The sequence below is a fragment of the Dermacentor variabilis genome, chromosome 4 (genome assembly GCF_050947875.1).
Source record: "Dermacentor variabilis isolate Ectoservices chromosome 4, ASM5094787v1, whole genome shotgun sequence".
NCBI classification, from domain to species: Eukaryota; Metazoa; Arthropoda; class Arachnida; order Ixodida; family Ixodidae; genus Dermacentor; species Dermacentor variabilis.
Window position 1 is genome coordinate 43,218,088 of NC_134571.1, and position 20,850 is coordinate 43,238,937.

Below are 20,850 nucleotides of genomic sequence, written 5' to 3' on the forward strand. Positions count from 1 at the left end.
CGTTCATTTAATCCCACGCTATTGTCGACGACGGGAGCTTGCGGAAGTGTTCGACATGGAGGAATGGAAAACTCGGTGGCCTTTCGATGAGTTTTATTGTGTTTAAACAGCGAGAAACTGTAAGTGCAGATGTTCAGAGTGTGTAAACGCGACGAAAAAACTTAGAAAAATGTGAGGTAATTCCCAGCCGGGTTCCCGCACCACGGAGAAATTAAGTTTTTTTTTTTCCTTCAGCGTGTAAAAAGTTTTTTCCTGTGGTGGTCTTTCTTTTGGTCTTTGTTAAAAGCAAACGAATATTCGTCACAGAGGGGAGGAAAATGAAAGAGTGTATGATGTTTCTGGACCCGTACTTGTTCCTTGTTCACAAAGCCGAATGAAGTTCGTTCGTGCCTTATATAAGCAAATAGATGGCGCTATGGTCTGAGGTAAATTAGGATGCCTGAATAACACCTCTGCACTGCGCTGGCATCGAGGCACGGGATTGTAAGTTTCGGGCAGATTTCCACGCGTCCAATAAATCGTATTCGAATTAATTAAAAAGGATGGCAGGGATTTTCCTGCGGCGATGACAACCTTAGAATGCCAGTCAGTATTGTAACCTGTGCTAAGATGTTCAGCTAGCGCGTTAGTGACCGTGTGTCCCCTGGCTACGTCATTTCGGCGCTGTGTGATACACGGCAGGGGCTGTGGAGAGGGACGTACAAAACCTGCCCAACGAGCGCTCCCTCGGAGTCCCCACAACGCCTCCTGGACGGCTGTAATAACGAGTGAGCCAACCCCTGCTCCCCCCCCCCTCTCCACAATGGCATTGCATTGCAGAAGCTGTAACACTTACCTTTGTATTCACACGCAACAGCCCACAGAACGAATGGATGGAATGTTAGGGAGGAACTAAAGAGAGAAGAGAGAGAAAAAGGCTATAGGCCAGTGCTGCCACGAAACGGGTGAATTTTAAACAGCGTCCGTCGCCGTTCTTCGCTCGTGGTAGCCTGTATACATGGGAGGAAAACGACGCAGTCAGAAACCGCGAGAAATTTGGGGTCTCGTAATGAAGAAAACGCTACCGCGACACATGGCTATAGGGCTGTGGAAAAACAGGAAAAATTATGATTCAAGGTGCGATACGGCACGTTTCTGGTATTTCTAATAATAATAATAATAATAATAATGACACATGGCTATAGGGCTGTGGAAAAACAGGAAAAATTATGATTCAAGGTGCGATACGGCACGTTTCTGGTATTTCTAATAATAATAATAATAATAATAATAATAATAATAATAATAATAATAATAATAATAATAATAATAATAAACACAGCGCAAATCTGTCCGTGCGGACAACTGACGCATTGTCTATGAGGTGTTGATTAAAGCACCGCAACGTCAGGACGAAAATACGCAATTAAACCAACACTTCAGCCACGATGCGTTGCGCCGTGTGGGTCAATGACAGTGTTAACCTTCTCGGAGGGCTTCGAACAATGATGCACCACAGCGCCTCGAGCTATCGCGTCTCGCGGTGTGTCCTTTGTACTGCGTACGCAGACGGGAAGTTGGGCACGCAAGGTTTCATTCAACAACACCTCACGACTTTCATATGCCGTCGAAACCACGGTCAAATGTTGCCAATCAAAGTGAACAGCGCAGAAAGCTTCGCTTACATTGATTCCCACAGTGCGTAGGATCTGTGTAATTTTTTGTTCCACGTGGTCCTTCACGCGAAACAGGTGGCTTCTTAATGGCTACGTTAGTACACGGCAATAGAAGCCTTTATGTGCGACATTCGTGGTTCACTCTAAATGTCAGTGGCCTCCCCTCTTACAAATTGGCGATATGTTCAAGCACTTCCCCCTGTCTATGCGTGTTCCACACGGAGCCTTGACCTGTGTATGTCGCGCAGTATCATGATTCCTATTGCCCAGTCCCTAATTCCCTTCACCCGTGTATAGAGCAGCGAACCTCCCTTCACTCGTGTTTTGCAGGTGTCGTACTGTTTGTCTTCACATACGGTAGGATGTGCTTTACTTATGCGATAGTTTAACTGTATTTTCTGTCGCTTTTCCTTTCTGCCTTTGTTACCTGATTGCTGTCCTTCTTTTTTTAATGTGTGTAGGATACGTCACCCTTTGGTAGCATATTCGTAGGCTTGCCTCCGGCTCTGGTGGAGGACACACCAATACATAAGTGCAAGCGACTGCGCGGAGTCTCTTCCTAACTTATCAGCCTCTTTTTCGCGAGTTGTCGTTGCTTTTTCGGCTAGGTCACAGAGTGCCGCGGTGGTCCGATTCAAAAGGCAGTGGCTACTTCGACATCGAGTGTATGCGTTCTGCCTTCGAGGGAGTGCGTTCTGATGAGGAACGTTAAAGAACACGGGATCGGTTAGGCGAGACCTGACGCCAGGTGGAGAGTCGGGCGAATCGGTTGACATTCACTTGGTTTGCACATCGGGAGACACTGAACAGAAACATGAGCGCGCACAGCAGGATGCCACATTAAGCAGGAAAAAGTACGCAAGAAATACACAAAAACTAGGCAGTTTTAAAATTGGGAACCGAAAATTTTGGGTCCCTGAGCTGCGTTGGCTTGGCCGCTTTTGGTGCGAAGGATGAAGCCGTAGTGTTTGGTTGTTCGTTTCGTGCGCCGCCGTGATGAAAACGGAAGTTCTGTGAAGACAAAAGTACGAAATGCCGATTTTGAGGACTTAAACTAAAAAAAAAAAAAGAAAATAGAGAACAGATAAGAAAGGATAAACGTATAATTTCAAGAAAAAATATGTCCTAAAACTGCATTACTCGTTTATGTCAACTTCATTTAATAACGCGCAGCTGCATCACTCGTCATCCCTTATAGAACGCATCCATCTTGGTATGTCAGGATGCGGCCAGACACCGGATCGCTCGGCGCACTATAGGGAGCCTATGGATACGGTCGTATAAACTGGCAGTCGAAAGCAACTTGTATATGGATGAGCTGGTGAATGAAGGCGCGAGTATTTGGGTTCTGTCCACGAGATTCTTTAAAACCAGGGTCCACCACGCAGCTTACTCGACCGCGTTTGTGGCGTACCCTAACGCCGCTCTTTATGGTCGATCCCCCGCATACATAGCAAGCCTTTTTTGACATGGGCGCTTCGGCTTGCATTAGCCGTCATCAGTCAGACAAACGATGTTATAGGATATACTCCAGCCGAAATGTTCCTCCAAGCCTACGAACTCTCTTTCGACAACCGAGCTCAACAATGCCGGTGAGTTATCGCTCAAACTTTGTCATTTAAAGGCGATACGTGAATACGACAGCCTGAATCGTCAGCTATTTTTTGATAACCTAACGACGTATACCCAGAAATCGGGTCAGATTTGTTGCTACACAGGAGCCGTCGCTTCGATGGCTGCCACAATGTTTGCTTACGTTAAGTTTCTCGGGTAACCTATACAGAGCTGTCCTGAGGCACCACGCTTTTTGTCAGTTTCTGGGTCTTGGGTAGACTGGAACAAAAAAAAAAATAATAACACCCAAATACTACCCCGGATTCTGCGCATGCGCACTGTTAGCCCGCTATTTTCCGGGGTCCCCAAGGCGCTTGTGTCCACAATTGTAAAGCTCCCTTGTTCGAATGACCTTCTTCAGAAGCGTTGCTGATGTTCTTTTTTTTTTCGAGGAGCATAATTGTCCTTGAACTATATAACGGGCATGAAAGACAGCCGTAGTGTTTTGGATACGAACCGGTGATAACGGTAGAGCAACCGTATGGTCACAAAGCACCTCGCGACTATTTGCGTCTCGCTCTCGGAAAGCGCAATAAAACGTTCACCACGTTTATACGGCCCCTCTGCCACTCAGTACGCGCCCCACCGGCCCTGCAGTGGCCGGAAGCTACTCTCCAATCGTGCCTTTTTTTTTTTTTTTTTCTCCTCCGAAGGCCGTTGCGCCCTCATCACGTATAGATAATCCATTCCTTATAGCGCTGAGCACCCATTCTGTCATTTCAGTTACTGTGCGCGACCTTTTTTGCGTCTTGGGCTTTACTCAGGGGGGGGGGGGGGGGGGGGGGGACTTGGGGGGCTCATGACGCCCGTTGTCGATCCGTGCGAGTCTTCAGCGACGCGCAGGCCCACTTGCATGTGTGTTATTGATTCCCATTCCACAAAGAAACGCTTCTCATGCATCCTACTTATAAGTGGAACAAAGCGTCGGTGATGCTCCACATTCCTTTTACGGTGCAAAAACTCTCCTAACTTATTCGTTTCAGTTTATATTTCCGCTCCCCCTCGCCATCGTCTTGAGAAAACTGGCGCACGTCGCTTTTTTCCTGTTGCATAACCCGCTACTTGAATGCTGTGTGTTGCTCCATACTGCGGCTCTCTCTCCTCTCTTCTGTCTTGAGCGCTGCAAACTGATGGTTCTATTCCATCAAGAAATGACGCAGGCTCCATAGCGGCCCGCTCTCAATACGCTGTTTCCGTCTCCGCAAAGAATGAGGGCCCAGCAGCGGCTCCACTCGCTTTTACATAGCAGCAGTAGCGGCGGCCAGTCTAGCGCTGGTACGGTATGGGTCGAGACAGACAGCGGGGGAGAGGATGAAGAAAAATGGGGAGCGAGCCTATGAAATGGTGCGCGGCCACGACGGGTACGGAAAGGGTTTTGCGCCTGGCGCCTAGAGACCCGCGCCGCTGCTCCTGCTGCTGAGAAAGGAACGCACTTTCGATCGAGCTGGCCTGGGCTCCGGCAAGCGATGCGTCCTGTACGCCTGCTTTCGCCGCCAAACGTCATGCGGAGGTGCGAGATGCGCTAGGCAAAGCCGCCCCTATGCCCCGGCCGCCGACTGTCGGGGGCCCGAGCTATATGGGAGGGCTTCATTAGGTTTCGCGGAATACGGAGCCCGCGGCGACCGGGAGCCACTATTCGGCGTGCCGCTTATATGGCCGCGCGACGTAATTGTCCTCGGACGAGTCTATCCGACTGTTCCGCTGTGCGGAGCAAGCTCCGCTTTCTTTTTTTATTTATTTCGCCGCACTTATACCCACGGACAAATCGTCGGTCCCGTTCCTCTTTGACTCCGCGTACGCGTGGACCGACTGCACGATGGGGGCTGCTAGCGAAATTTAACGGGCGGGTGAGCATGAAGTGTGGAAGCGCGGGCGAACTTTCGTGGGCCTGCTGGGCATTAATAAACCCGGCTTCGTTAATGACCTTCGCTTTGTGAGCTGACTGCAAGCGGGATTAGATACCGCCACGAGTGCGGTTATGCGAAGCCGAGCTCGTCGCGTATACTAGCACCATATAGTGAGTTGTGTGCTATTGTTAACGCACGCGTATACCGCAGCACTCTGGTAACGGCACGAAAGACAGGAGCGCGAAATGGGACGAGCTGCTTCTGTTGCATTTGCGTTCACCGGGGTTACTCCGCTCGGTATGCAGTGTGGTTCCTAACGTAACCTAACCTAACCTACCGAAACGAAATCATGTCAGCGCCGTAACGTTGCACCGTGCACTTTTACAGCCACGAAAGGAAGCGGATACCGTCTTCCTTTTTCGATTCTCTCTCTCTTTCTTCTCTTTCTGTGTGGGCTTTTTCTACCCACTAGCCGTATATGGAAGTAAAAATTATCCTATACGCAAGTGTTGCACCAAACTATACGAAGGAAACCCGTAAGGGTTCCCGCAGGACTGTTTTGACGCACTGGAGGTTTAGTGTCGCACAGTGCATAAGCAGCACTGCAGTTGGCCTCCGCTCTCGCGCGGATTTTCGGTGTCGTGTATCTGCGCATTCTGCGCAGTATAGTGAACTACTTCAGGACGATGTTTCTGTTCTTCGCTTCGCTTTCTCGACTTGTAGCGTGCGTATGCTAATTCTCGTTGTTAATTTTTTTTTCGATACCTTTGTTATTCTTTGTCATCACTTCCAACTTCCCTCCGCGCCTGTGCGAGGACGCCTCAGGAAGTGGCCGGCCACTTTTGCCGGCTTCACGCGCGCAGTCGGCTGCAGCCACAGCCGCCGCCGCTATCACCGTCTTGTCCTGCCTGCATGTACCGCGTTGAATGCGGGAAGTTTGCCGCGGAGCGAAGCCGCACGAATTCGCGAGTCCTTCGTGCTGTCACGAAATTAAAATTACCTCGTACACTTCGTAAGCGCTCGAAAAGATATTCAGCGGGGCCTTTCTCAGCTCTCGCGCTGGCGCGCACTGCACGCGCTGTCGTTTTACATTCGCGGCGGCGTGCTTGGAGGAGGCACGCTTTGACGCAGCGCAGTGGCCGCCGCTAGACGGCGCGTATCGCTGCGTGCCCACTGTCTCCGAGCGAAGAGTCGCACTCGATCCGACACACGGTGTCACAGAAAATGTTGGCTTGACGTTTTTTCCACACTGAACGAATGTAAGCAAACGATTTGGTCTTTCTTCCTTTCTTACTTTCTTTTTTTCTTTCTTTCTTTCTTTCTTTCTTTCTTTCTTTCTTTCTTTCTTCATACCAAGGCCAGATTACGCGGATACTTTGAGACTGCATTGAACAACTTATCCCCATGTTGAAGTTTTATGCTGATACGCCATACTGCGCATTCGATCTTGTTTTTCTCATTTTCTTTTTCCTTTCTTTTCAGCGACGTCTTCTGTTACTAGGCGTTATGCTTTTGGCAAAACTGTTATGAATGAATGAATGAATGAATGAATGAATGAATGAATGAATGAATGAATGAATGAATGAATGAATGAATGAATGTGGGGTGTTTAGTGGCGCAAGGGCCAGGTATGGATAAAAGAGCACCAAGCCAGCGTTAACTGTTAGTTTGACGTCTATATATTGGAAGCAGGCTTTCTTCTTTCTCCGTGAATAACCCTATGCGCATTGTACTATATTTATCGCGATGTTGTTGCACATTTAACTCGAGACCTTTCAGAGGCTCCTTCACGCGCCTGGAACATATTTCTGTCTCGGAAAGCGTCCACTCTCTCTCTCTCTCTCTCTCTCTCTCTCTCTCTCTCTCTCTCTCTCTCTCTCTCTCTCTCAATTTTGTTTGCGTTTCATTTTTGTTTTGTTTTTCTCTTTTTGGTGAATGTAATGCTTGCAATCTGATTCAGGCGAGCAATTAACTTGGAGTGTAAAACTTGCAATCCCACTCTGACCATGTCACTTTGACTGTTAGCATGCCGGGGTATGTGATTGTAGACGGCGAAATCGTCCATAGCATGATAACTTCTTGGTGGCTGTCACGCATACGTTAACGCCTGGTACGCTTGCTTGAGCGGGCGGAAGGAACACACGAACGCAAGATGCAATACACACGTAACATTCATTCAATAGGCTATTTTAGCAACAGGAACACACGGTAAGATTCAACACATTGCACACGGCATGCGTCCTCCCTTACTAAGCTTTCCGCTTACACTACCGCGTTTACAAACGTCTGTGCGGCGATTGTCTATTCGCTGTAGTAGGAGCGCTTACAGTACCGGTACTGTTCGACGCGAGTATCGGCGTCCCCCGGTCTGTGGTCTGTCGATGCGGTCTGGTCGTCGTCAGTCGTTGTTAGTGTCCGGCGTCACCGATGCCCCAGCCGACCTGACGACGGCACGGTCGCTGCGGGTCTGTCGCGCTCCGGCAGAGCGCGGCTCGTGCCGGCTGGCGCTCCCGGTGCTCGCCGGCCCAGCGTAGTTCTCCGGACGGGACAGTGACTGGCTGTAGCCAGCCTCCGCGCGTCCACGGTCAGCGGCAGCAACGCTGACGTGTCCTAGCAGGTAGGTCCGGGCCAGCGGTCGTTCCAGGGACGTCGGACATCTGCTCGCCGAGCCTGGTACTCGGGCGGGACGTCGATGTGTCGCCTAAGATCTGGGGCAGGACCCAGACAGGCGATCTCCGGCCGTCTTCTCTTGGAACGCTGCGCCCGGTCACCACGTCCTTTCCTGCGCGCGCCCCTTCTCCAAGATGGCGGCTCCACGCGCCCGCTCCACTCCTTCTTCCTCGTCCTCTTTCTTCGTTAACGCTTGTCACTCCTGACAATGGCCCCCTTGTTTTCCGAGTTTTCGCTCCGCGAAAACTTCCTTCACTGCTCGTCACCACTTGGGTTTAAGACACTGCACTTCCACTTCACCACACCACATATAACTTCACTGCGCCACTTCTTCACCCATCACTGCATTTCACCGCGCTTCACTGTACTACACCACATGTAACTTCGCTTCGTCGTTTCTTCATTCACACATCACTACACTTCACCGCACTCCCCTACACCCACGCGCACATCACGTACATTTCTGTCAAATCTTAACGATACGTCAGTGTCAATGACAGCACCATTCACAATGCATTCTCTTCCACGAGTGTTTTTAGGAAGACTTCTCAGAAGCTCTAAACACTATATGCATGCGCCGCAAGGTGTTCCCGAGTATACGAACATATTCACACAGTACACACGTAAACGAACATATTCCGAAAAGTCAGTGATGTCCTTCGTGTCACGTTTACTCACTAAATCCGCGTACTCCTGCCTACCGGTTGTTGTTTGACATCGATAGAGCCAGACAGGAAGCTGTGCACTAGTCCTGACTCTCGACGCTGGCGTCTCATCGCGACATTGCCTCGAGTAGAATGATTTAGATGAAACCAGGAGTTTGGGCGGGACCCAGCCCTGCATGCCCGGGGCTTGTCAAAGTGGTCGGACACAGCGATGATGCGTCCATTGCTCTTCAATTCTTGAGTCCGTCTTTTCTCAAATACGCTCTGTTTAGACATCATGCTTGTTATCTTCGCTTTCTGAGGCGTAATTTCTGTTGCTGGGATGTCTGCTTGGTAGGGGCTTTCAGCAACCAACTCTGTCATGACCATTCCGGCGTCCTTTTGAAATGGTTGCTCAATAATAGGCGTAGTCCCTAGAGGTACCTTTGATATCAACCTTTTTGGTGTGTTTCTCTGACATATCTCGCAAGATCTCACAAACCGTTTCGTGTCACTTTGCATGCACGGCCAAAAGAATTGTTCTGATACTCGGCTGGTCGTCTTTCTTACTCCTTGATGGCCAGCCATTATAGTGTCATGCGCTAACTCGAGGACTGCTCTTCGTAAACTCGCTGGCACTACTAGCTGTCGTGTTTCTCTTCCCTCGTGGGTTCTGGCTATTCGATACAGTAATTCTCCAACCTTCTCAAACTTATGTACGACCCGGCTCTTCTTATTCTGAATCCATTTCCCTAAAATTTCAAAATAATGTCGAAGCGTACTGTCTGCTTCTTGCCTTTTCTTCATTTCTGTCGCGGTTATATCGATGCCGGTGCCTGAAGTCTTCTTTATACCGACATCTTTCCTATCCTGGTTCCTTGTGCTTTTCTCTACTGACAAAATGTTAGCTTCTCCGGTATATGGATCCGAGCTTCTTTCGTTATCTCTGCCCCCGGCTTTGGTGGATTCATGCTCCGTCCTACTTGTAATCTGGATACTGGGAAAACTCCAGAGGGGATCTGGATCATCCACTCTTCTAACTCCTGGCACATTCCCAAGAATGACGTCGTAAAGCGGTTCTTTGACGCACCGGGCTTCTATCCAACCGCAATAATAAGGCGTCAAAAGCAACACACGAGCCATAGGCATTCGCCTTACTGTACCATCCGCCAATCTAACTGGTGCTTCTGTACCGGTGATATCTCTGTCCGACACCATGGATCGCCTTACCATAACAATGTTGGACCCGGTGTCTCTGAGTACTGACACTTTTCGTCCTTGCAGCACTCCCACTACTACTGGCATCGAGGTTTCCGGGTCTTCTGACCTCGGAACTGTCACGACAGCGCCTGCCTTGTCGCTGTACTCCGGCTCCATTTGTGTCCTGTCACCTTCGATGTGACTTTTGCTCGCAACAACACAGGCAGTCTTATTTTCTGAATTACCTCGGCAGGTTTGTATTGTATGTCCATGCCGTCCGCATCCCTCGCACTTCAACGTCGAACTGCGAGTCCGACCCAAGGGACAATTCACAGCCCGATGCCCTATCCTGTCACACATAAAACATTTGATTGTACTTCGAGTCTGTTCTCTCTCATCTGGCGTCTTTTTATCTTCCTTCCCCTTTCCCAAATTCTTTTGGCCTTGGGCTTCTAAATAGCGGTCGGCGTGTTCAGATAGTTCCGCCACCGTCCTCAAGTTGCGTTCTTTCAGGAATATTGCCACGCCCTGATGACATGATCCTAGGAACTGTTCTGCAATCATCTTGTCCCTCAAGTCTTCAAACGTCTTCTCTATGTTAGCCATCTCCAACCAACGATCAAAGTAGTTGGAGATTCGTGCGGCGAATTGCTGACCCGTTTCATTTTCTTGTGGCTTGGAGTTTCGGAATTTATCCCTGAAACCTTCGGCCGTTAGTCTGAAGCGTTGTAGGAGAGCCTTCTTCACCTTGTCATAATCTAGTGCGTCAGTCGCTGCCATCCGACTGTACACGGCCAACGCTTCCCCCACGAGACACATACTCAACCCCGTCGCCCAGTCACTCCTCTGCCAGCCTTGTCCAGTTGCTATTCGCTCGAAACGTTGTATATAGGCATCTAGATCATCTCGCCTTTCGTCAAAGGGGGCGATAAGCTTTTGGGGACACACTGTCGCCATTCTCTGAGGTAGCACGTATGAGCTATTTCCCACCTCTTCTCCACTATTACTCATGCGCAGCTGCAATTTCTTTTCTGTAAGCTCTTTTTCCAAAATCAAATTCCTATACGCACGCTCGTCCGCATCTTTCGCTCTCTCCTCAGCGGCCTTGGCTCTCTCCTCAGCGGCCTTGGCTCTCTCCTCAGCGGCCTTGGCTCTCTCCTCATCTTCCTTCGCAGCCTCTCGCGCCTCTGCGCGTTCTTCTCTTAATCGCTTCTGTTCCTCGTGATACAGTGCTATTATGGCCTCAGCCGACATGCCCGCGGCACTCCCTGCCGTCATCAAACGTTCAAGGTCCATTCCGCTGCTCAAGACACACCGAGGCACGTGACAAAGTTAAAGGGATCCTGGCAGGCTCGCCAATGTTGTCACGCATACGTTAACGCCTGGTACGCTTGCTTGAGCGGGCGGAAGGAACACACGAACGCAAGATGCAATACACACGTAACATTCATTCAATAGGCTATTTTAGCAACAGGAACACACGGTAAGATTCAACACATTGCACACGGCATGCGTCCTCCCTTACTAAGCTTTCCGCTCACACTACCGCGTTTACAAACGTCTGTGCGGCGATTGTCTATTCGCTGTAGTAGGAGCGCTTACAGTACCGGTACTGTTCGACGCGAGTATCGGCGTCCCCCGGTCTGTGGTCTGTCGATGCGGTCTGGTCGTCGTCAGTCGTTGTTAGTGTCCGGCGTCACCGATGCCCCAGCCGACCTGACGACGGCACGGTCGCTGCGGGTCTGTCGCGCTCCGGCAGAGCGCGGCTCGTGCCGGCTGGCGCTCCCGGTGCTCGCCGGCCCAGCGTAGTTCTCCGGACGGGACAGTGACTGGCTGTAGCCAGCCTCCGCGCGTCCACGGTCAGCGGCAGCAACGCTGACGTGTCCTAGCAGGTAGGTCCGGGCCAGCGGTCGTTCCAGGGACGTCGGACATCTGCTCGCCGAGCCTGGTACTCGGGCGGGACGTCGATGTGTCGCCTAAGATCTGGGGCAGGACCCAGACAGGCGATCTCCGGCCGTCTTCTCTTGGAACGCTGCGCCCGGTCACCACGTCCTTTCCTGCGCGCGCCCCTTCTCCAAGATGGCGGCTCCACGCGCCCGCTCCACTCCTTCTTCCTCGTCCTCTTTCTTCGTTAACGCTTGTCACTCCTGACAGTGGCCTATTTAGTACTCGTTCGGTCCTGAGATTTGGCCCTAAACAACGGACGCAACAAACGCAAGCTTTGTCCTGATGGCATCGTCCCTTGCGTCTCTTGCTTTCTTTTTGCGCAGAATCTCGAGATAGACATGAGTAGGGTGCTATGGTGCCGAACTCGCCTTGAATCCTAAAGCTCTGCTGGTAAACTGGGCTTGAAAATCGGCTAGCTTGACCGCGGCATTCCCCTTTTCGTGCGCTTCGTCACCAATGGCCCGACATGCACCGCTGCCTTCTCATCTGGGCCAACAACGCAGGTGACGGTCGCATTTTCAAAAACCAAATAAACCGGAGAGAGAAATAGAGACAGAGAGAGACCACGACCAAAACACTCAGAAATGTGTGGCGACGTTCATTCGACAGACATGCGAGTGATGTCTGATTGCCGGGCATGTCGTCAGCACGCGGTTTAATACCGAGCGGCTGACAAATGTGAGTTCGCGTTGCTATTCAGCCGGTCTACTGTCATCTGACATAGCTTACTATGTTTCTTTAATTTCTTTTTCTTCTTCTTTTGGTTGCTTTCATTGTGCCGCCAGCTGATGGTATTGGGTCCGGCCCTTCAATGGGCCGTGTTCCGTTCACCGAGTACTGTGCTCGATGCTGGAGAGCGAATAGGTCAGCGCAAGGAGGCGGCGACGCAGCACGTGTCTATATATATATATATATATATATATATAGACACACACACACACACGGGACTTTATTGGTGTTTCCAGTGGAGTGCTCCGCGCTCGCAACAACGCCGCGGCCCGGCACACAAGCGGGAGGAGAGAGCGAAAGCGGGTCGTCCTCGTACGGTGGCGCGAGGAGGTCGTTGCTCTACAGCAGTGTGTATGTAGTGCTGCCTCATGGGCGCGCAATTTGGGCGCCATATACTTTGCCGGTGACTTACGCGGGCCGCTCGGCTTGGCTTGACTTGGCATGGCTATCCCGTCTTGTATGGCGCGCCTTCTTGCCTTTGGGGCGCTTTTTGTTCTTGGGAGGAAAGTGGGGGGAAGAGGGGGGGGGGGGTTCCTTCTGGCTATATGTCTCGGCCTCATCTGGAAGGATGGATGGTATGGCCCATATAGCGCGGAAGGGCTTGCGAAAAAAGGCGCAGGGAGGGTGGATTGGGGGGCGGGGAGGGGGATGCACTTTGTCCTCTCGCGAAGGGGCTCGATTTATGGCGGCAGTGACTCTCCCAGCGTCACACACAAAGCCGGCCATGCTTTTTGCGCTAGACGACGCACTTTCGTTCTGCAGCGCGGTATACCCTGTTCGCCGAGGCACCGATGGCGGCAGCGGGGGAGATTGGAATTAAGAGAAGCGAAGAATTTAAAGGGGAATGCGTTCTTTTTCGAAGCGTTTGACTGCATCAAAAAAAGAAAACGGGAAAGTTCTGTCGTCCATTCCACTGAGAGAAACCTGCGCGAAAAGGCAGTTTGAGGAATGCCGATCGGACAGTTCGGCAGTTTTCTCGGAGGTCTGCGCACGCGCTCTCTTATCTGCAAAAGTTCGTGTTGAAAGATAAACTAATATAACTAACATTAAGAGAGGAAAGGCGAAAATTCCACTTCCATACTTGCGCCCTTTGAATGTCTTGTCTCAAGGTTGGTTCGATTATAGCCGCGCGCTCTCTTACTTCAGAATATGCTAGACCTCGCTCTTTCTTTCCCCAGTACAATACATGGGGTTGGTACACTTGTTTTCTTTGTTCTTTTTTTTTCCCTCTCGGCTAAGCAGGACCGCATTTCATTTTAAACGAGTCAAGGAATCTGTGTAGAAACTTTCAAGCGTACTTATTCCGGCGCCACAATAATTCAAATACGAGATAGTATACTTGGAAATTCGTGAAATCACACTGACGTTACTGAAGCTCGGGCTTGGGCGTGAAATTCAGAAAGGGTATGTTTGACCTTCCTTTTCTCCGGTAATAAAAAAAAACATTTTCCCGCCATATTAAAATTACAGTAACGTTTAGAAACCAACAGTTTACCAGCCGTTATGTATTCAGTGTCGCTCTTTAGTGTGCACTTCTGCACTTGCGTCATCGCGACGCCAGTATTCGCTCTGTTTTTCTTTTTTTTTTTTAACGCTCTCTCTCGCCCTCTCATTCGTCCTTGTTTACGCATGTCACTTTGCACGCCAGAGACGCACCGTCGCAATCGCGCACCGTTGAGCGCCTGCAAGCCGCGCTTCGCCACAATGCCGCTTCGCTGCATCTGCAAAAAAAAGCGATGACTGTGAACACTGGCTTCGAAAAGCGCGGTCGTGGCGACCTCCGGGGAGCTGCCCGCGTGCCCTTCTAATGAGAAGTAATCGGCCACTAAACTATACGCGCTTGGTATTTGCTATACGCAGTCGCGTCTGGCCACCGTCACGCTTCCCGAGCGACGCGCGTTGTTTCTGCGAGGACCCCGAAGGGAGGCTCCGTTTCGGCTCATCGCGCGACAGTGCCCGAAGAAACGACGGTGCTGTGAAAACTCGTTTGACGAAAATGCCGCCTGCATGCGTACGCCGCCTCGACCAGGGATGCGAGCGACGTTAGGCCGCGCGCGCGTGGAAGGGCTTTCGAGGCAGTGTCTCGAGGGCCGCACCGTGGTCCCTTTTCGCGCGGGCGCACAGATTAGGCGTTTCCGCGCACGCGCGCGCTCGGGTTACGCTAACGGCGGCAATAAGGAGCAATTCCCCGCTACCCTGAACTCCCTGGGTCCCTCGGTTCGCCGTTGTGCGTGATCTGCATGCGACGAGTGAACCGAGCACACAAGGTATCGTGCTCCCCAGTGCGGCGGAAAAGGACAACAGCAGGAGCCGAAGGGAGGCAGAGTGTATGCGAAAGAATAAAAAAAATTGTGAGAGCGTGACCTAAGAGAAGCCAGCTGCCAGTTTGTTTGGTTCCTTCGTTATCTCTCTCTCTTTCTCTCTCTCTCTCTCTCCACACACACACACACACACACACACACACACACACACACACACACACACACACACACACACACACACACACACACACTTTTAACAAATGTTAAGTAGCGAACATGCAGATTGTGTTCACACACGGTGTGGGGGCATGGGGTTGCTTCGATTTCGTAGCATTTTAGATATAGCCGGCTCAAATGTAGCCTGCCTTCCCGTTGTTAAACAGTCGTTAAACAGAGACAACAATAATAAGACGAGACACGTAAATAAGAAACTGACTGATAAATTGTTTGTAACGGCACGGCAACGATGTCGACGCGATTGCTGCACTTCTTTCGTTCATCCGACAGTCTTTTGTTCACTCATCTAAGGCTGCGAGCACGTACAGTTTTCAAGATGCCGCACGGATCTTCAAAAGTATATAGAGACGTCGGGTGCTCAGTCAAAAGAGTTTTTCCGTTTCTTTCATTTTTTTCTTTTCTTAAGATTAAATAATGGGCAATTCCGACTGCTTTCCCGCGGTATGTCGTTGCCCCCTTGCCGCTTTCCCTACATATTAGGACAAAAAAAAATTATGGGGTTTTACGTGCCAAAACCACTTTCTGATTATGAGGCACGCCGTAGTGGAGGACTCCGGAAATTTCGACCACCTGGGGTTCTTTAACGTGCACCTAAATCTAAGCACACGGGCGTTTTCGCATTTCGCCCCCATCGAAATGCGGCCGCCGTGGCCGGGATTCGATACCGCGACCTCGTGTTCAGGACCCCAACACCATAGCCACTGAGCAACCACGGCGGGTTATATTAGGACAGGGTCGAAGCTGGAGAAGCGGAAAGAGCGCTGCCAGCACGTGAGCGCCTTGGCCGGGTCGCGCAGTGGGAAGCAACGAAAGAAGATTGGTTGTGGATTCACAAGCGCCATCAGGGAGGCTGTGTAGTCTCGCCTTGGCATCGTCGAAAAGTGTACGTCGCTCATCCGGAACCGCCTGCCCCGTGCGCAAAGATATCGCTCCTATTAGGCCTGAAAGCCGGAAAATATACGCGTGTGAAGGGATAACGGCAAAAAAAGAAAAACATGTCACTGATGCAGTTGCCTTATTTAAGCTGTTAAGATTTCTTTTTCTTTTCGTAGCATGGTGGACGGTACTGTACCTGATGAAAGTATGCGCCTGATTTTAATACGAAACCTTCCTGCCTCTTACAAGGCACCTTGCGATAGGTAGCTTCCTGTCTATAGCCTCACTTAGGGCCCCTTCAATAAATATTACCAATGCTATAGTAACATTGGTTATAACCGAAGTGACTCGATTTGTTGTAACGTTTCTTCGCTGTAGTGGAATAAATCAGTCTTCAAGCCTTCGTCGTCGCGCCATCGCCTTGCCGTTGTCGTCTCGCATGCAGACCTGCTCGCCCTACGCGGACATGTTGCGTGCACCATCTGATAACACTCCGGAATCACGCCGATGCTGTGGATAGTCAGATGCGTACCGGAAAACGTTTTAACCTAACCGTGTATGGTAGTGATCTGTGGCGCCTGCAGGTGGCGAAATCGCACTTAATATCGTTGATTTTTTTACACGTTTCTGCGTCCCGATTTAATAATTTTAAAAAGAGAGAAAAAAAAAAGAAAAATCGTCTGGATGTTTATGTGCGGCGTAGTCCACCGCTTGTATGTTCCTGTGGCCGCCTTGTCGATTTTTCTTTTTCCTTCGTGTCTACTGAACTCGCACAAACTAATGCTTTGCGGTCATTCTTCGCTTGAACATTACGCTTTAATATTCGAACAGTAATTGTTGATAGTTGAATTATTAATAATTTCTTTAATAATTACTGTCCTCCCACTTTGCAGGGCACTGCAAACAAATAGCGTCATTGGGGGTTCACATTTGCGACGGCGTTTGCCCGGTTCTCTTCAGTGCCCGAAAAACGAAAAACGATCACTTACGATTCACGTGTTCTCTGGTCACGCATCAAAATCGTCTCAAACGTAGTTTATCTGGACGTACTCATGCGGCTTCTCGCTTCGCAAAAACACACTCTCGCCGAAGTTGACAAGGCACCGCGTCTGCTGGTGGCGGGTTCTATCCGCCCTATATAGAATACTAGTTTGCGACCGAGCGGTGAAATTTGCTGGAGCGCTGACAGAGAGGGGTGGGGGGAAGGGTGAGGAGTGCGGATGCGGCGGGCTTTCGCAGAAAGCACGATGGGGGAGCAAGAGAAACGAAAGCGAGATGTAGATGGACCATCCCATTCGTGGTGTAGCGCTGCACTTAGGCGGCCAAGTTCTTCCTGATTTTTTTTTTTCCTCTCTTCTCTCGTCTCGCAACAGTAGCACGCTCTTCGCGGTTAGAATTTGTCATGACCGACCAAAGAGGACGATAACGGACCGTGTATGATCGCGCGAGGGGGCGAGTTTTGTCTGCGGTCGCGCGTAAGTCTCTTTCTTGTTAAAAACGCGACGGAGAGTCGGATCTGATGCCGCGATAGGGTGGCTAGCCGCGATGCAACAAGACGCGCACTGTTGTCAGCGGATGGCGGTTGTTCAACACTGCGGCTTCACTCCCTATAGATATAAACTTATTTTATGTTGTGTTTATTGTTATATTAGGCTTGATTTCACTGAGAGCCTTCTGTTTCGCAAATTGCATGTTTCATGAAAGGACCCCGGTACCTTGCCGACTCCGTGCAGCACAGCAAATGCTACGCGTAGTTTCAGCCAGTCATAAAAAGATAACCAAAAGAAGGGCTCCGCCGTTGTCCGCCACTGATCTCCCGACTGAATGGAGGCTTCGCGAAAGGATCAGCAGCGCGCAATGGGCGAGCCGTCTTCCCATCTCGGTGAACACACCGCCGACTGTCCTTATACACTGATTGGCTGACATGAGCCGTACGATCATCGCTGCACTCTCATGGAGTTTGATGAGGCGGAGTATACACACTGCCCTGAAAGTCGTTTCTCTGCGCTCTCCCCACACCGTGTCGCAACCGAGACGACCACTCACTCTTGAAGATATATTGCGGTTCCGTTGTTGCCTTTGACTTATTTTTCGAGTCGCTGGTCCGCACTTCGGTGATGAGATGGTTTGTGTGTGTGTGTGTGTGTGTGTGTGTGTGTGTGTGTGTGTGTGTGTGTGTGTGTGTGTGTGTGTGTGTGTGTGTGTGTGTGTGTGTGTGTGTGTGTGTGTGCGTGCGCGCGAGCGCGCGCGCGCCTTTCGTCTTCGTACGACTGACACAATAGCAGTAGACGGCCGCGATGGCTTTTCTTCGTATGGTTCATTTTTTCTTGTTCGTTCTCTTCTTGCCCTAACCCTCGCCTTAGTTAGCGCACTATATAGTTAGCGCACGCTTAGCACGCCCGCTCCCTTTCCCGTTGAACATGATAACTATATTTAACTCGAGCTTCTGGATTGTACGTCAAAGACACGCACGGCGGATGTTTGCAGTCTTGATGCATTTTGCCCTCGTAGCTCTCCTCTGTCCCTTACTTTGTTTTCAGGAGCGCTTTATTTTGCCGTCGCGGTGTCCTACGCACACACTCAAAGACCACGCGGTGCCTCGGGGTCTCTCGCGGATAGATGAAATTAAGCTCGCCGCGTACTTTACACGCGGCCGGCCAAATTCTCTCGGCCTCTCATCTTTTCTGTGTGATCTGTGCGCGTTCGCGAAGCATTTCTTAATATATTGGCTAAGCCGACAGCGTAAGTCCCGGCTAACGTCTTAGCTAACGAGAGGCCGCGGGCATAATCGGCTCCTTCCTTCTCGCCGAGTAATCGCGCGCGATTTGGTAAGAGCAAAAGTGGTCATTAGACGCGGATTATCCGCTTCCGGGCGAATAGTGCGGAGCCCATCGCACCGCCACCCTGCAGCATGCCCCCCTTCTCCCCCTTTAGTTGGCCGACCGGATTGGCTTGACTTGGCTTGTGGCTGCCTCGTGCCTCCTTTGACCGAGCAGTGCATCGTTCGAGGAGTAAACGGGGCCGACCTGAGAGACTGCCGCGGTGATCGCAGAGCTTCTTGTCAATTTTGAGGATAATTTTGCCCGTGTTGTCCGCCCGATAACATCAAGCTAAGTGGAAACGAAAGGTCATTGTCGAGCGAAATTGCCCTTTCCTCCACTATAATTTGCACTTCTCTTTATTAATGATGAGAAATAACGATAAAAGGGAATGGTTGACGGCGATGAATGAAGTCATCTTTCTTTGTGACTTTTTCGTGGCAGGTACGCTTGGCGATAGCCGCGCGGCACGCGATGCGAAAACCGCATGAAATACTTTTTACCAGCCATCGCTTCCAGATATTTCGACGCCCACCCAGGTGATCAGAATCAGTAGACATTCTTCAACCACTGCATCGCTCATCGTCGGTATAGATTTTGAGCTCACTGTTATGTGCAGAAATCTTTAAGGACAATCCTGTTAGCTATGAGACAAACCATCACTCTTAAAAGTGCAAATGTCGTTACTGTGTAAGCGAAAAGCTAAAAGGGTAAATGATCCTTTGTATTTGTTGGCTTCGTTATATTTATGATTCACGTTCTCGTTAAAAACTGAGCCGCTTCGGTTCGTCTTATTCTTCTGGCTATGTTTAGAATAGCTATGAAGCGAGCTAGTCGGTGTGTCTTCATTTTTCTCGCGCAGAATACTGTAAGAGGGTCGAAACAGACAGTGGAAATAGAGCAGACACGAAGTAACGCAGAGGAATGCTCCGCTGCGTCACCTCGTGTCGATCTGCTCCATTTCCAGTGTCCGTTTCGTCCCCGTTGCGTCTTACAGCACTTAGCTCGAGAAAAATGAATCGCTGTGTTTACGCCGTTTTTCTTCTTTGTGGCCAATGTTGAAAAAACTTCGAAACCGTCCGGTCCTCTTGTAATTTAATGGACATTTCGAAGATGCTGTCATTGCGAGGGTCAGATGCCGTACGCGTGGCGAGCGCTTGGCTCGTCCGCCGCCTCTGAACCCACACTTCCCAGAGTGCACTGTTCTCTGCCTGTCACGTCTTTTCTTTTTTTTTTTCTTCCTTTTGTATTGCGACAGCGTGCCTTTTGGCAAAAAGAAAATCCAAGTGTAGATTACGCACTGGATTCTCGGACGAAGACCAGCGGGGTCCGGTGGTGCTCTTCAGGACGTGTCATCTTGTTCTTCCTTTTCTCTTCACCTCCATGCTTCGTGTCTTCAATTTTCTATCTCCGACGTATCTCCACAGAGTCATTCCGTTCCTTAATACGACAGTCGCTGTTTTTCCTGCCAACCACTGCACACGCCTTCCCTCCAGCGTTCCACATTTTTTTGCAGAGGAAGGCGCCATCTCGTTTCTCCGGAACGAACTGCTCCGCGAAAAGGTTCTGTACGGTCACGGGAGAACGCTCTGCCGAAGACCAGCGTTCTCGTTCCGAGGTGGCAGCGAATTAACGCATAACCGCTCCTCGGGCTTGTGTTTTGCTCGTGCACTGAATGTGATACTTGGAAGTAGAAGCCGTGTGCAATATCAGCGCAGAGAAAAAAAGTAAAAAGTGCGATGGTTATTAAGCTTTATTTATTTTACTTTCTTTATAAGTTCGATGTTTATATGGTTCGAAGGCGCCGTTTCGAGAAAGAAGCCGCCGCACTCTGATTGGGAAGAAACATTTTTGAAAGCCTGCTATTCGCATATATGCTTTGTTTGATTAAACTGGATTCGATTATAATTTGGTTCTACTTCATCCATTGGTTCTACCGCGGCACATCTTGTGATGGCCAGGCCTAAAATTGATTAGATTGGCTCGACTTCAAGCATTCGTTCTAACACTGCCGATCTTGTGATGGCCAGGCCTCGCTGACCGAAAATAATGGAAATCGAATTTTCTTTCTTCTTCTTCTTATTTTTTTTTTGTCGGTAAGACGCACGGGTTCGCAGACGGCGCAACGTTCTTTCTAGCCCTCTCGTAGAGACAACCAGCGGATTGATAGCGGTCCGGCCTCGGCGTGGCAGCAGCGCCAGCAGTGGCAGTTGCGTCTGCGAAGCTTCTATAGCGTCGGTTTGGTGTATAGCGATCGGCACGGCGAGGGCTCCGATTTCGCATCTGCGCTCTTCTTTTAGGTGGTTGCGAAAGTTGTGATACAAAGCAGTCGCTGCTCTGAATCGATGAGC

General features: G+C 50.3%; 2 protein-coding genes across 3 annotated transcripts in view; one reads left to right on the plus strand and one right to left on the minus strand.

Annotated features, from left to right (window-relative positions):
• The window catches only part of LOC142577640 (uncharacterized), a 78,605-nt gene extending 67,721 nt beyond the window's left edge, over nucleotides 1-10,884 (minus strand). Inside the window, exon 1 of the mRNA XM_075687117.1 lies at nucleotides 10,701-10,884. Coding sequence (XP_075543232.1) covers nucleotides 10,701-10,884 — 184 coding nt within the window. The remainder of the gene's footprint in view (nucleotides 1-10,700) is intronic.
• The window catches only part of LOC142579020 (uncharacterized), a 445,280-nt gene that overhangs the window by 328,006 nt on the left and 96,424 nt on the right, over nucleotides 1-20,850 (plus strand). The gene's annotated exons all lie outside the window — the stretch shown is intronic.